The sequence below is a fragment of the Apodemus sylvaticus genome, chromosome 4, assembly GCF_947179515.1.
Source record: "Apodemus sylvaticus chromosome 4, mApoSyl1.1, whole genome shotgun sequence".
Classification (NCBI taxonomy): Eukaryota; Metazoa; Chordata; class Mammalia; order Rodentia; family Muridae; genus Apodemus; species Apodemus sylvaticus.
Genome location: NC_067475.1, coordinates 71,506,366 through 71,520,661, shown reverse-complemented (window position 1 = coordinate 71,520,661; position 14,296 = coordinate 71,506,366). Strand labels below are relative to the sequence as shown.

Sequence of the window (14,296 nt, the reverse complement as noted above, 5' to 3'; positions counted from 1 at the left end):
TCTTACCATATCCTGTGCACTGGCCGGCCAATCAATTATGACAATGGACACAAGGTCAAATCATGCAAACCTTGGTCACCGAGTCTGCCCCTTCAGCAGAGGCTGTAAATGAAGTATATTTATTCCCTTTAAAGAGATTATGATGAGGAAATGTTCATGAGTAGGGAATAGAGTGTCCTAGAATAATGGTTCTTCAATAACTTACAGGGTTTTTTTTTGTTTGTTTTTTTTTTGTTTTTTTTTTTTTTTTGGAGAATCTGGTGAAAGCTACAATTCTTCTAGGAAAAACAATCTCTTGTGCAGAAAACTTTATACATAACTTTAAGATCTTAAATAATCCTAGTGCTGTCTACAATGTCCCGCCCAAGTCTGTGTGAAGTCTGTTGGTGGAGCTCCTCAAAGGCAGGCACTTGTGTTTGCAGATCCCAGGACAGTGCTTGGCACACAGTAGGTTCTCAGATGGAATCAAAGGAATCAGTCAACATTTAATTTATTCATTAAGGCTGAACGAGTTATTCAGGGACACAAAGAGGCCAAGAAATTTGGATTCTAAAAAATTATTTCTTTTGTTACTAATTATTGGGGAAGGCACTCACCATAACACACATGTGAAGGTTTAAGGCCAGCATGTAGAAATTGGTTCTCTCTCTCTTTTTTAACTATTTCGGTTACAGGGATCAAATTCAAGTTATTGGGTTTGGAGGATGTAACCTTACCCTCTGAGCTAGCTCTGTTTCTTTTATTGTGTGATTTTTTTTTTTTGTTCTAAAGTAAGCAGTTAATCAGAATTGCGCATCAGGAAAATGTGTTTTTATTGATTAAATATGTTTTTTATTGGAGGACAAGGGTCCAGTTGTGAAATCAACAGACAAAGGGAGTGGGGACATGAATTAGATCAGCTCAGGTGTGGAAGAAGGACTGGTAGGTCCATGCACAGTAAAGCTGAAATTAAAAAAAAAAATCGTGTAAGAAAGACATTTTTTAAAAAAACATGATGCTAATGTTTTCAAATAAAGAAAATGGAGAAACAGTCACATCGCTGGCAGAAATGAAAGGGGTTGGATCTAACTATTTCTAGAAGTATTGTTGAAAACATGGATTTTAGTTTTCTTTTGAGACAAGATCCTCTTCTGTAACCCAAGCCCATCTGGAATTCACTATGTAGCCCACAGGCTGGCCGCAGATTTGCAGCAGTCTTCCCACCTCAGCCTTGTACGTGCTGAGCTCACAGGCAAGGGCCACCATGTCTGACTTCAAGGGTTCATAAACAAGCGACAGGAACTGTGAATGATGAAATTGGGGATGAGAACTTGGTCTTGTGTACCAAGGAGTCAACAACAAAAACTGTGAGCAGAAACCAGGAAGCAGTCACATAACGCCTTATTCACATCTACTCTGCAGGTTTTGGGGTCCCTTTAAGGGCATCACTCTATGTGATAGACATTCTTCATGCCTTGTTTATAGATGACAGCAGATGTTTGGCAGCATGAGTTGTTTATAGATGAGGACATGGAAGCGCAGAGGGGCCAGGGGGTCTTGCCAAAAGTACTGCTGTGATGTTATGGACCTAGGATTAGAAGCTGGAAGTGCTTCATACAATTCCCAGCTTTATTGAAACACAGACAGGAAAATAATGCCTCGCTTGCACAGGGTGATGTTTAGCTGCAATAGTTTTCTTAACTGTCATTTAAAATCTTGAGAGCAGGGTGAAAATTATCCCTAGACAATAATCACCAATATTCTGTTGGCAATAATCACTGCCATTATGTAGGACAGGTGGTACACACCTATAATCCAGCGCTTGGGATGGCAGGGTAGAAGGGTCCTAAGTTTAAGGCTAGCCTGTGCTACATAGAGAGTCAAAGTCAGCTTCAGCTATGTAAGAATACCATGTGTCAGAAAAATTTAAAAATCATCCCTGTTTATTAAATATTTTCAGTGTAGCAGGACAGCCCCGGCTCCTAGGGCCTTCTTGATGAGCATGACCCACATTATTTTCAAAGGGACCTTTTTGCTTACCTGACCTGAACTGCAAATGGACACATGCACGGAAAAGAGCTAGGGGCACGGAACGACTTCCCCCAAAGCCAAAAATCTTTGAGACTTCTGGGAGAGAAGGACACAGAGACCTGTTGAATTCCGGGGACTAGAACCGGTGAGCCTGAGTCGCTCCGACACCGGGACAGGCCGAGGCCTGCGGAGGGGCGGGGGCGGGGGCAGGGGCGGGGGCGGGCGCGTCCCGAGTCAGGCTGAGGGGCGGGACCAGGACCCTGGCTGCCACTCCTGTCCCAGCTACCATCAGCCACAGTCGCACCCGGACCTCGCTCCTCAACTTGGTAAGCATAACTTTTGAACTTCTTAGATTTTACTTTTCTTTTTAATGAAAACAACAAAGGGCTACGCATGCTCTTGGCTGGGTGTATCTTAGGCTAACGTGTGGACGTGGCAGAAAATGAATCGGGAAGATGAAACAGTGTGGGAGGCAATTAGAGAAGAGTGTAGAGCACGTCGAAGCCCTAAAATTACCCCTAATGACTGCCTGGGGAAAGAAACGGTGATCTTTTGTTCTCCCGGGCAAGATAAGTTCTAGGACTGGGTGCGGCTGCCTGACTGGCCTGAGCCGGGTCTGGGTGCGGCTGCTGGAGTCCCTGGGGCGGTGCGCCCCTGAACCCAGCAGGCAGCAGGGACTTCAGCCAAAGCCACAACTCAGAGAAGGCCGGAAACCCGCCAGAGAGCTGCAGACTCGGTGAGAACTTGGGGCAGCGTCGCTAGGCGTTCGTGAAGACCAGAAAGGAAGCAGTTCAGAATGTAGCCTTCCTGAATTCTGGGGGACGCAGATGCGGGAAGCCGCAGGCAAATAGCCAAGACACACAGAGAAACCAGAGCCCGTTGCAGCCATTGGAACCACAGACAGGAATGTGGGAGGAGGCCAGTCCCTCCCAGCCCGCCTGTCCTCCCCACCCCCGCCCTCACCTCCACCCCTGTTACTCCATTCCCTGCATCACCTGCCCGTCTCCTACCTGCTACTTCCGTCCCCCTCGTTTTTTTAAATGGCGTTTTTACTAATTCACACCCCCTCCAAAGTCTACCCCTTCCTTTGTCTCTTCAAAGAGGATCAGCAAACTTTGGAGAGAGGTCCAAGTGGGTTTCTGCCCTAGTCTCAAACTAATCATAGATTTTATGTTTTTAAATGGCTGGAAGACAGTCAAAAGGAAAAATGATCCCGTGTAATACATGAGAATAGCATGAAAATCAAATGTATAAAGTTTGCAGGCACTGCCACACCCTTTTGCTTTATGTATCGTCATCCTTGCTGCTATGGCAAGAGTGACAAGAACCTATGGAGCGTAAAGAACTAAAAATATCCACAGCTGTCCCTTTAAGGCAAACAACAGCAACAAAAAGCCTGCGGACCCCTGCTTTGGCGTGTCCATCTTTCATCACTTCCTACTTAGTCTTTCCTTCTTCCGCTTTTCATCACCTGGGTGGTACCTAGGGCCCAGCACCAACGGGTTGTGAGGTGGAGGGAGATGGATGGGACCCTAATCGCTTGAAGGAAGAGCTTTGGTGCTGGCTGAGAAAGAGATAGTTGGTGTGGTTACCTCTCCTTCACACATTTCTGTCAAGGGGAGGTTTTCCTGGAACGCTGGATGTTTAGGGTGTGTGTGTGTGTGTGTTTTAAAGGATCTCACTGTGTCCTTTCACAGCGATCTTTTTCCTCCTCGTTGTCACTGGTCCCATCATGCAAAAGGGCGGTGGTGTAGGCCGTGCGGTCTCTTTCAGCCACTGCTCCACTTGAGCAGAGCCTTTGCTTCTGAGCACTCTGTTCTAAGGGACAGAGGAGGGACGCATCTGTAGTTGTGGGAAACTGGCATAAGGCTGGGCTCCTCTGCCCGGAACCTTCTCCCCAGCCTAGTGTGCCTGATACGCCTACTCTCCCGCTAGCATGAGACACACTAATAAGAAGGCAGCGAGATTTTAGTTCTGATAGGAGGAGTATGCTGTGTAAACACTTGTTTCTGGGCTGTGGTGTTTGGGTTTTTTTTTCCCCCTGACCTCACCAACACTTTTCTCTCCTTCAGTAAATGTTTCCATTTGGAGAGACTAAATCTACATCATTGTGGCTCTTTAGAAAGAATTATCTCCAGAAGAAGGTTCAGGTGCTCGGAACATTCCTAGGTGCAGGGAGCCACAGCAGTGCAGTTTTGATAATGAGCTGCCTAAAGTTAGGTGTTAGGAAGTTTTTGTCATCGTTAGCATGTGCTGTTGCACAGCCTGAAAGCTTCTAACTTTCATATCCAGAAAGCCTGTCGTAGAGAGCGATCAGAAACTAAATACTAAGTTCTATTTGTTAACATACGTACAAATCATAGTTAACATCAATGTTTCAGGGTGTGGTCTGCAGGGTCTAGGAAGTTCTGCAGTTACACTGTTACCCACCAGGGGGAGCACAACAGATCAGTTCTGGGTTCTGGGCTCAGATCTCAACTGGAATGACTCAACTCAGTAGAATTTCCTTTAGGAATTCTGTGAGAAAAGCAGAGTCCAGCACAGAAGTTGAATGACGCTATTCCTGGCACAACCACAGCTTTGTTTTAACTCTGTGCTAAGAAATTCCAACCACCATTCCTTTGGAAATGAGTGGCACTTAGATGAAACAAAGGCAGAAGACTGTAGAAAGGAACCTGGTAGCAAAGAGAGAGAACCTAGGGGGGACAATACCTGACAGTTGCCCTTTCATGCCTTAGTCCTGCACAAGTAAAATTAACGACATCTAGCTCTCTGCTTTACACACACACAATAAATCTATAGTTTCACTAGGTAGCCCAGGTTAACCCAAACTCTTAATCCTCCAAGGGTATATGTACCCCCACACATGAATATACTTTCGAACATTGAAAATGTCCTCTCTCACTCCCAGTGCACGATTGCAGATGCGCTGCACATTTTCTTCAGAGAAATTCAAGAATAATACTTTAGTGACATCTCATTCATCACAGCAGCCTCTCCATGCTCTAAAGGAATAGGTCACTGTAATCTCCCTCCAAAGTTCAAAATATGTGTGTGTGGATTTCTATATTCATATGTGCAGGTTATTCATATATTTTCTCACACTGTCTAAGAATATCAGAAAAGTTCTCCCTTGTCTGAGTCATCTAGTGTTTCTAAGCACTCAGAGTTCTGTGTGGGACACCTTACTACATGCACTGGAGCTACGAAAAAGAAGAGCATAAAATGTTACTTTCTATGGTGTATTTGCCTCTCTGGCCCCTGATAGATGAACAAGACCTTAAGAAACTGCTTCAACCAAAAATGAGGCACTGTGATCCTCTGTCACAGTCCATTCTCTAGCCTTCTTAGTTCTCAAAAAAGTTTATATTAGAATAAAGAAGTTAATATTTGAATTATAATCCAAAATAAGAAAAGAATGCAATAGGAGCAAAGAAAATATAGGAAAAATAGTATACAGGAATTAGACCAATATTTACTTGTAAATGGCTCAAAACTAAATATTACATGACTATACACTAGAAAAGTTTAAAATATAAACATACATGTATATTTAAATCAAGAAAATGGAATAAAAGGGCATATGTTGTTAATACTCAACCCAAGAAAACTGGGTGAACTATGGTTATTAGGTAAAGTAGTTCTCAAAATATTTTTAACCTGAACCCAGCATTTTTTTTTTTATTCTTCAAAGGCAAAAATGCCTACAGAGACTGAGAGATGCATCGAATCCCTGATTGCTGTTTTCCAAAAGTACAGTGGGAAGGATGGAAACAGCTGTCAGCTCTCCAAAACTGAATTCCTTTCCTTCATGAACACGGAGCTGGCCGCCTTCACAAAGGTACCTATCCCAGCCCCCAGCCCCTGACTGCCTTCTGGAGCCTGGCAGAATGGCCTTGCATGAAAGACCCTTACCCCAGTCACATGGTTGTACCAAACATCCTACTCACTTGAAATACAGCTAATGTCTTTTTAAGTGTAGAGAGTGGCTGTGCGTGTGTATTGTAGGACACTTGAACCTGTTTCTAGTTAGGGTGTGGCTCAGCCCTTAGCACACACCTTTAATCCCGTGAGAAGAGAGAGGAAAGGGGAGTTACTTAAAGGAGAGTTAGACAGTTAAGTTCAGAAGAGACTACAGCACAGGAATACAGAAGATAGTTCATGGAGAGCAGTGCAGTAGAGTTGAGAGGGAGAGTAGATCAGCAGGGAGGGAGGAGGAGGCAGTTTTACCAGCAGAGTTTTACAGAGACACATTGGAGAGAGAACAAGCTAGACATAGGTACAGAAAGAACAAGAGAATGAGAAAGAGCCAGAAAATTGGAAAAGATTGCTAGATTTAGTTTGAGGCCAAGGGGCTGAGAGAAAAGCCAAGTTGAATAAGTCAATTGGAAGAGGAGCTTGAGCTACAACAGCTGAGCTGACCAGTCAGCTGGAGTCCAGAAAGAGCTAGAAAGGGTGAGCTTATTGATCAGCAAGTCTCAGAGGCTGAAAACATTCTAGGCCTAAATAAGATAGTATGGAGGCCAGAAGCTTCCAGGACGAGGCCTAAGTTAGCAGAATGAGGCAGTAACCCTTCAAGATGACAATTATATTGTGTGTGTGTGTGTGTGTGTGTGTTGGAGATGGGTGGAGGATGAAGCTTCTTAGGTAGGACCTGTAACTTTCTACCTGAAACCACTCACTTCCATGTGGGAGTTGTGTCCTATGTCACAGAAAGAACATAGGACAAGGAGCAAAGAAGTCTGGGTTTGTGTCCAGGTCATCTGCTAAAGCAGGTCACTATCAATAACCCCTTTCCTGGACTTTATGCTCCCCTGAGAATAAAATGTGCCAGCATATTCAGAAGCATGGAAGAAAGTGAAATAAAAAGATGTCATTGTTTTCGCAGAACCAGAAGGACCCTGGTGTCCTTGACCGCATGATGAAGAAGCTGGACCTCAACAGTGATGGGCAGCTGGATTTCCAAGAGTTTCTCAACCTTATTGGCGGCTTAGCTGTAGCGTGCCATGACTCCTTCCTCCGAACTTCCCAGCGTATCTAATCCTCTCTGTTCCCTTCCAGCCACCAAGTCAACACCTCTTCCACCCCAACCCCCATCCATACCTGCACTGAGCCCAGCACACCTACCACAATATGCAGCCCATGCCTGCTATTGAAAATAAAACATTGTCATTTTTTTTAAATGTACACCGAGAGTCAGTAGATTTGTGTAAGGGACTGAGACATGGAAGCCGATAGCAGAAGCTGCCTAGTAAACAGTGAAGTTGCCTCTTGGGTGTGCATGAAATCATGACCAGTGAATGATAGAACCAGAATCGGCTCAGACTTCCACGGTTGCTGCTCAGAGGCCATTTGTTGTCACAATTCACTGATTAAATGTCTATGTCATAGGCTTGACTGAGGATATAGTCAGAAAGCCAAGGACCTGCCTTTGATTTCCTGTGGAGAAGAGAAGGAGAACACAGGATTCTCCCCCGTGAGGGCAGATGTCCCAGGAAGGAAGGAAGGAAGGAAGGAAGGAAGGAAGGAAGGAAGGAAGGAAGGAAGGAAGAAAGGAAGGAAGATAAGCCTATCACTGTGGCTGAATTGTGTGCTGCTGATATACGAAAGAGAGAGGACCAAGCATCTGAAGGATGAAGAGGAGAGGGAGCTGGGGAGGCGAAGGGATACAATAGGACAAGAGATGTCAGTGTTTCCGGTTTAATATGGACTTCCTCACCTGTGACTGACTTTAGCTGACATGAAGTCTTTAGTTTATAAGTCCTGTGACAAAGCAGTACAGAGAAGGCCTGGATGGTGAGGAGCCAGGAGATAACACATTAGAGAAAAATGAGGAAAGAGTAAAAAGAAAGTAGAGAAAAAAGCAGGCCAGATTGTTTGTGAGGTTGTTTAGGCAGGTAAAGGTCCAAAATGAAAGTCAGTGCTTCAGGCTAACAAGTACCATGTTTTGTAGGTATAAGTACAGCTTCCTCTGAAGGACCTCCTTAATTGGCTAGCAGTATATGAATAGGGGGAAGTCTGAAACCTGTAAAGGTCTCCATATTCCTTTTGCAGGTACACCCTGGGTTTTTTTGTTTTGTTTTGTTTTAGGTTTAGTTGTTTAGGTTAACAACAAAACCCTAATATTACCGTAGAGAAGAGATGGAAGAGTAGCAAGCACATTACGGTAATGCTGGTCTGTTGCCTCTTCTACAGTGGCTCCCTTTAAGTCATCAGGATTCAAGGGAACTACTTGCCCAGTGACATCAAGTTCTGATAAGAAGTAAGGCCAGTTGGTATCAACCTGCTTGAAGATCCCAACGACTAACCCTTATGGAGTGCCTGCTACCTGCAAAGAGAGCTGTAGACAGATGCCAGGGGGTGGGGCTGTTTGGGTGGAGCTAATGAGTTCAGGAATGTGCTGTGCGGAGCGTGCCCTTGAAGGTTAGGCACCAGTGATGACTTACATCTCCTGACAGGTGGTTCTGCCACCGTGCTTCAGAACTACCTCCTAGACCCCCTCGCATAAAACAGTACAAGGAGCTTCTGTTTTATGTATTCACGAATCAAGCAAATATTAACTTGAACAGTAGGACACTGTTCATAGTACCTAACATGTACAGGAATAATTTTCAGGGGGTTTCTTTTTTTTTTTAATTTTTTTATTCGATATAATTTATTTACATTTCAAATGATTTCCCCTTTTCTAGCCCCCCACTCCCCGAAAGTCGCATAAGCCCCCTTCTCTTCCCCTGTCCTCCCATCCACCCCTTCCCACTTCCCTGTTCTGGTTTTGCCCTATACTGCTTCACAGTCTTTCCAGAACCAGGGGCCACTCCTCCTTTCTTCTTGTACCTCATTTGATGTGTGGATTATGTTTTGGGTATTCCAGTTTTCTAGGTTAATATCCACTTATTAGTGAGTGCATACCATGATTCACCTTTTGAGTCTGGGTTACCTCACTTAGTATGATGTTCTCCAGCTCCATCCATTTGCCTAAGAATTTCATGAATTCATTGTTTTTAATGGCTGAATAGTACTCCATTGTGTAGATATACCACATTTTTTGCATCCACTCTTCTGTTGAGGGATACCTGGGTTCTTTCCAGCATTTGGCAATTATAAATAGGGCTGCTATGAACATAGTAGAGCATGTATCCTTATTACATGGTGGGGAATCCTCTGGGTATATGCTCAGGAGTGGTATAGCAGGATCTTCTGGAAGTGAGGTGCCCAGTTTTCGGAGGAACCACCAGACTGATTTCCAGAGTGGTTGTACCAATTTGCAACCCCACCAGAAGTGAAGGAGTGTTCCTCTTTCTCCACACCCTCTCCAACACCTGCTGTCTCTTCAGGGGGTTTCTTAACACCCCTTTTTGCTCCCAAATAACTACATGGATTTCTACACCCACTTAGCACATAGAGCTTCTGAATAAAAGACACAGAGACCTGGTATTTTTATTAACAAGCTTCAGGCACGTTATGCTGGGCAGGTCCTAAGTTATTCTAACTCTCTAAGGCTATGAATACCCAGACAAATGCCCTGCCACTGTCATCTCAGTCTTGCCTTGGCTCGATCTGCTCCATGCGTGTCCTCTTGGCTGCTTATTAAAATAACTTTTTAATCAGTTTTCCTTTTCCAATTCTGGTGGATGACTCTGGGACTAATTATTCATTCTTAAATGCCCTAACCATAAGCTTTGGCTCACTCCCTGGCTAGCTCATGACTTATTCAACCCATTTAAGCTAGTCTATGCTTACCTCTTGATTAGTTACCTTCCCTCAGTCCCAGCCTGCTTCTTTGTTTGCATCTCTGCAGCATCTCCCCTGTTCATCAACCTGCTGGTTTGCATCTGTCTCCCGACAGCTCTCTCCCACTTTTCCTTCTAGTGTCTCCTTTTATTCTCTCACCGTATCCCAGAATCCTCTGACTTCCTGCCAGTATCCCACCTCCTATTTCCTGCCTCAGCTCATTGGCCTTCAGCTTTTTTATTGATAGGTGATGCTTATAAGAGATTCTCCCTATAGCTGTTCTGTCATCGTGACTTTATGGTGAATCCTTTTGGTGTCTCCACATGGTCTCTCCACACCTTCTCTTTGTGCCCCTTCTCTCTACCTGTGAACCCTCTCACTGGGATCCGATGTCCTGCCTCTACTGTCCTCTCCTGCCCAGTTGTAGGCTTATCAGCTCTTTATTAACCAACCAGAGATGATGGAAAATGATTTGTACATAACTTTGAGACCAGAGATGCTTGACCATCATCCACACAGTAACCAGCTGTCTGGGCACAAATGTCAGCATCTGAATATACAGTATACCAGGCCAACCCTCAGCACACATGGAGTAGAGAAAAAGGCAGAGGGTTCTTGCTGTGAAGAACCTTGTACTCTCAGGTTCATCATATTCATCATATCCCAGGTTAAACTTACTGTCTTACCCACCTTCAGCTCATCCTCTCCACTTACGCAGCAGCCCCACCTAAGAACATCGGGATCCTCGGCCCCACCCAAAAACATCAGGATCCACTTCAATCTCTTTTTCTTCATCCCTTACTTCCCCATCAGGTTCCCCAAGCCCATTCAGTTCTCCCAGATTAACTCTTGGTTCCACCCCTGACCTAGACCACCGCCTCTTGTTTGATATTACAGTAGCTTCCCAGCTGGTCTCTGCACTGCCTTTGTCCTTCCTGCAGCATTTGATCAGGGTGCTGGCCAGCTGAAGGCCTTAGCTCCCCAGTGCTTTCGGCATGTAGTTGTGTGTACTGTCTACTACTTTTTAAAAGAGATTTATTTATTTTATGTATATGAATACACAGTAGTTGTACAGATGGTTGTGAGCCAGTGTATTTGTTATTGATATCAATCTTTTAAAGTCCTTTGTACTTGCTCTTATTACATGCAATTTAATTCAATAAGCTGTCGGGAGGAGTCAGGTGGTTGCTGGGGATTGAATTTAGGATCTCTGCTTGCTCAGTCCCTGCTCCATCCAGCCCAAAGATTTATTATTATTATTATGTAAGTACACTGTAGCTGTCTTCAGACACTCCAGGAGAGGGCATCAGATCTCATTATGGATAGTTGTGAGCCACCATATGGTTGCTGGGATTTGAACTCAGGACATTCAGGAGAGCAGTCAGTACTCTTACCTGCTGAGCCAGCCCCATGTCTACTACTCTTGGTTCAACATCTCTTCTTGCCTTTCTTGCCTCCTATTTCCTGCTCCTAGTGCACTAAGCTTCAACACAGTGAATTTGTATAGTCCCCTCCAATACTGGCCTTTGCTTGCCATGCCTGAGCTCTGTTGTCCAACCCCATTACTAAAACGTCATGCCCCAGCCTAAGTGGTCATTTCTTCCCACACACAAGCTTATTTCTTCTCTACATCTTCATTACTTTATTGCTGATTCTTTTCTGACATGTGTAACCATCTCTCTGCTCTCTCTGCCTAAAAATGTGGACATGTCAACCTCAGTCCCCTGAATTCAGTTCCCGAGACCCACATAGTAGGAGAGAATAGACTTCCTGCAAGTTGCCCTCTGACTTCCATACCAACTCAGTTGAAATGGGTACACGTACACACAGTTAAATTTTTCTTTTAAAAGTGTATTTGTTATTGATCTCAATCTTTTAAAGTCCTTTGTACTTGCTCTTATTACAGGCAATTTAATTCAATATTTCTTGATCTATTAAAAAAATTTCTAGGGGGCTGAAGAGATGGGCCAATGGATAAGAGTAGGTATGCTGAGAGGACCTGAGTTTGAGTCCCAGGACCCACATGATGTCTTACAACTGAATATAACAACTCCAGGGAGGTGCCACTCTCTTGGACTCCATGCATGGACATCTACACTTCAATTTACACACACACACACACACACACACACACACACACACACACACACACACACACACGAATAAAAATAAATATACAAAAATAGTTTTTGGTTGTGTTTGTTTTCTGTATAGCCCAAACTGGCCTTTAATTTGCAGTCCTCCTGCCTCTCTGCCTTGACTAGCTCTCTCTCTCTCTCTCTCTCTCTCTCTCTCTCTCTCTCTCTTCTCTCTCTTTCTTTTTTTCTTTTTTTCTTTCTTTTAGATTATAAAAACTTCTAATAATCAAGGCTGGTAACAGAAGAGACCTGTCAGTCCAGTAAAATGAAAAGTTTCTAATACATTTAAAAATAATAATTCCATAAGTCACCATAAATAAACTACCCAGTAGTAAAAACCACCACAACAAATTCCCACCATCCCTGTAACAGCCATGATCTGAATTCACACACTTCTGATAGACGGCAAATATGGCCTGCTGGATATAGAGCACACTAGGGCTTTGAGGTCACACTCATCCGACAGGGCTGTGGCCTCGGTGGCTCAACTCCAGAAGCAAAGCAGGTACCAGCACATTCAAAAGTGTATCCTTTACACAGCAAAGTGAGAAATAAGGAAACAATATGGTCACTCGATCAGAAAGATGGGAGGGAGTGAGGACGGCTGTGTAAAGCTCAAGGCGGAAGGCGGCTCTCGAGCTTCATTTCTTTGGCTTCTTGGGCAGTGGCCCGCTGAAACAGGAAGATGTGAGGTTCTGGTTCATGGGTCATATAGTGAAGCCATCCCAGACTCTGGAATGCCTAGATTTCTTAATTATATCCAGATGTTAAAGGAGTTTTAGGGATGAGCTTGGCTGGTACAAACTCCCCACCATATTTGTCTGAATAGTTTATTTGGTAACAGGACTGCTCTGCCTGAGGGTGCACAGCTGGCCTCCAGACAGCTCCCAGCAGGATGCCATTTGCTGTCTTGATTAAAGCCAAAATGAATTCTTTTCAAAGGTCTGATGACACAGATCCACTGAAGATTCTTGTGGATAATGAAGGCATAGTTGAAACAACTAGAGAAAACAGACCATGAAAATGGAGTTGGGCATGGTAGAACACAGTTTTAGTCCTAACACTTAGGAGACAGAGGCAAAGCTCTGTGAGTTCAAGGCCATCCTAGTCTACCTAGCAAACTTCAGGCCAGTTAGGGCCACATATGGAACAACCTTATCTTAAAATACAAAGCAGAACAAAAAAACCCAAAAGAATCATTCACTTAGGTTATTTTCCAAATAAAGAGAAAAAGAGTATTAAGTACATATTGTTTGTATATTTATAAATAAATACATGAATATAACTGAAAATCATTGTAAGTGTGACATGTCAGAAAGTTAATACAGCAAATAATAGTAAATGCACAAATTTTTTAAGTTATCAGCTCCCTGTACCCCTTTGACTTCTGACTATTTTGTCACACTTGACTGAAGGGGACATTTAAAGGCAAACTAAAGCCAGCCCCATTGTTGACTAGGGCATGATTCCTCTTAAAATGAAGTCTGTCCTGTTTGGAACATGCAAGAGCCTTCACATCCACGTCTGCCCATTTCTCCAGCCTCACTCTGTTTTCATCAGGGCAGCTTCATCTCTACTAGTATTGATCCTTTTCTGTGGTTAATAACCCATCTCACAGCCCAAGGGAGTTGTAAAGAAAGGTTTATTTGGGTGCCCAGTTCTAGTCCAAGTCCTTGGTGGCCACATACAATAATGGTTTTCTTGCTAGCAGATTCCTGAGGTACTGTATGCCATCCCATATCAAGAGACAAGGAGTGTGAGCACAAGGATGTTCACCCTTGCATCAATGTACATGCATGTGTATATGTGTGAGCACACATGTACCCATGATGGTTATATGTGTGAGCACACATGTACCCATGATGGTTTTGTGTGTCAGCTTAACACAGGCTGGAGTCATCAGGAAGAAAGGAGCCTCACTGGAAGAATGCCTCTGTGGGATCCAGCTGTAAGGCATTGTCTCAGTGATCCATGGAGGAAGGCCCAAACCATTGTGGGTGGTTCAATGCCGAGCTGGTGGTCCTGGGTTCTATAAGAAAGCTGACTTTATCTTCAATTCATGGTGCTGTTTAGGGAAGTTGAAGAGCTTTTAGGATGAGGAGTCTTGCTTTGAGAGTTTACTAAGTCACTCTAGTTTCACTTTGATCTCTCCATTTCCTGGTATGCTGATACAGTGTGATCACAGAGCTTTTTGCTTCAGCTGCCTGCTGGCATGCTGTCTCCACCATTATGAATTCTGACCCTCTGGAACTGTAAACCAACACGAAACCTTTTTCTTACATTGCTTCTGGTTATGATAGTTTATCACAGCAGTAGAAAAGTAGCTGATGCAAAAGTTGGTATCAGAAGTGGTGTATTGCGAGCTGGAGAAATGGCTTACCTGTTAAAGGCTAGGCTCACAGCCAAAAGTGGAGTGT

General features: G+C 44.0%; 1 protein-coding gene across 1 annotated transcript; it reads left to right on the top strand.

Moving 5' to 3' along the window:
* The first annotated feature begins 2,242 nt into the window (after nucleotides 1-2,242).
* S100a11 (S100 calcium binding protein A11) lies at nucleotides 2,243-7,197 on the top strand. The gene is made up of 3 exons (XM_052179898.1): nucleotides 2,243-2,336; nucleotides 5,705-5,851; nucleotides 6,899-7,197. Exons 2-3 carry the CDS (start codon nucleotides 5,711-5,713, stop codon nucleotides 7,049-7,051), a joined length of 294 nt encoding a protein of 97 aa, XP_052035858.1. The 5' UTR covers nucleotides 2,243-2,336; nucleotides 5,705-5,710; the 3' UTR covers nucleotides 7,052-7,197.
* Nucleotides 7,198-14,296: the final 7,099 nt, after the last annotated feature.

Bases quoted from the DNA above. Each gene is read 5' to 3' on its own strand.
- S100a11 (XM_052179898.1), top strand. From the start codon at position 5,711: ATGCCTACAGAGACTGAGAGATGCATCGAATCCCTGATTGCTGTTTTC. The intron at 5,852-6,898 runs GTACCTATCCCA...TTGTTTTCGCAG, and splicing joins AGCTGGCCGCCTTCACAAAG to AACCAGAAGGACCCTGGTGT.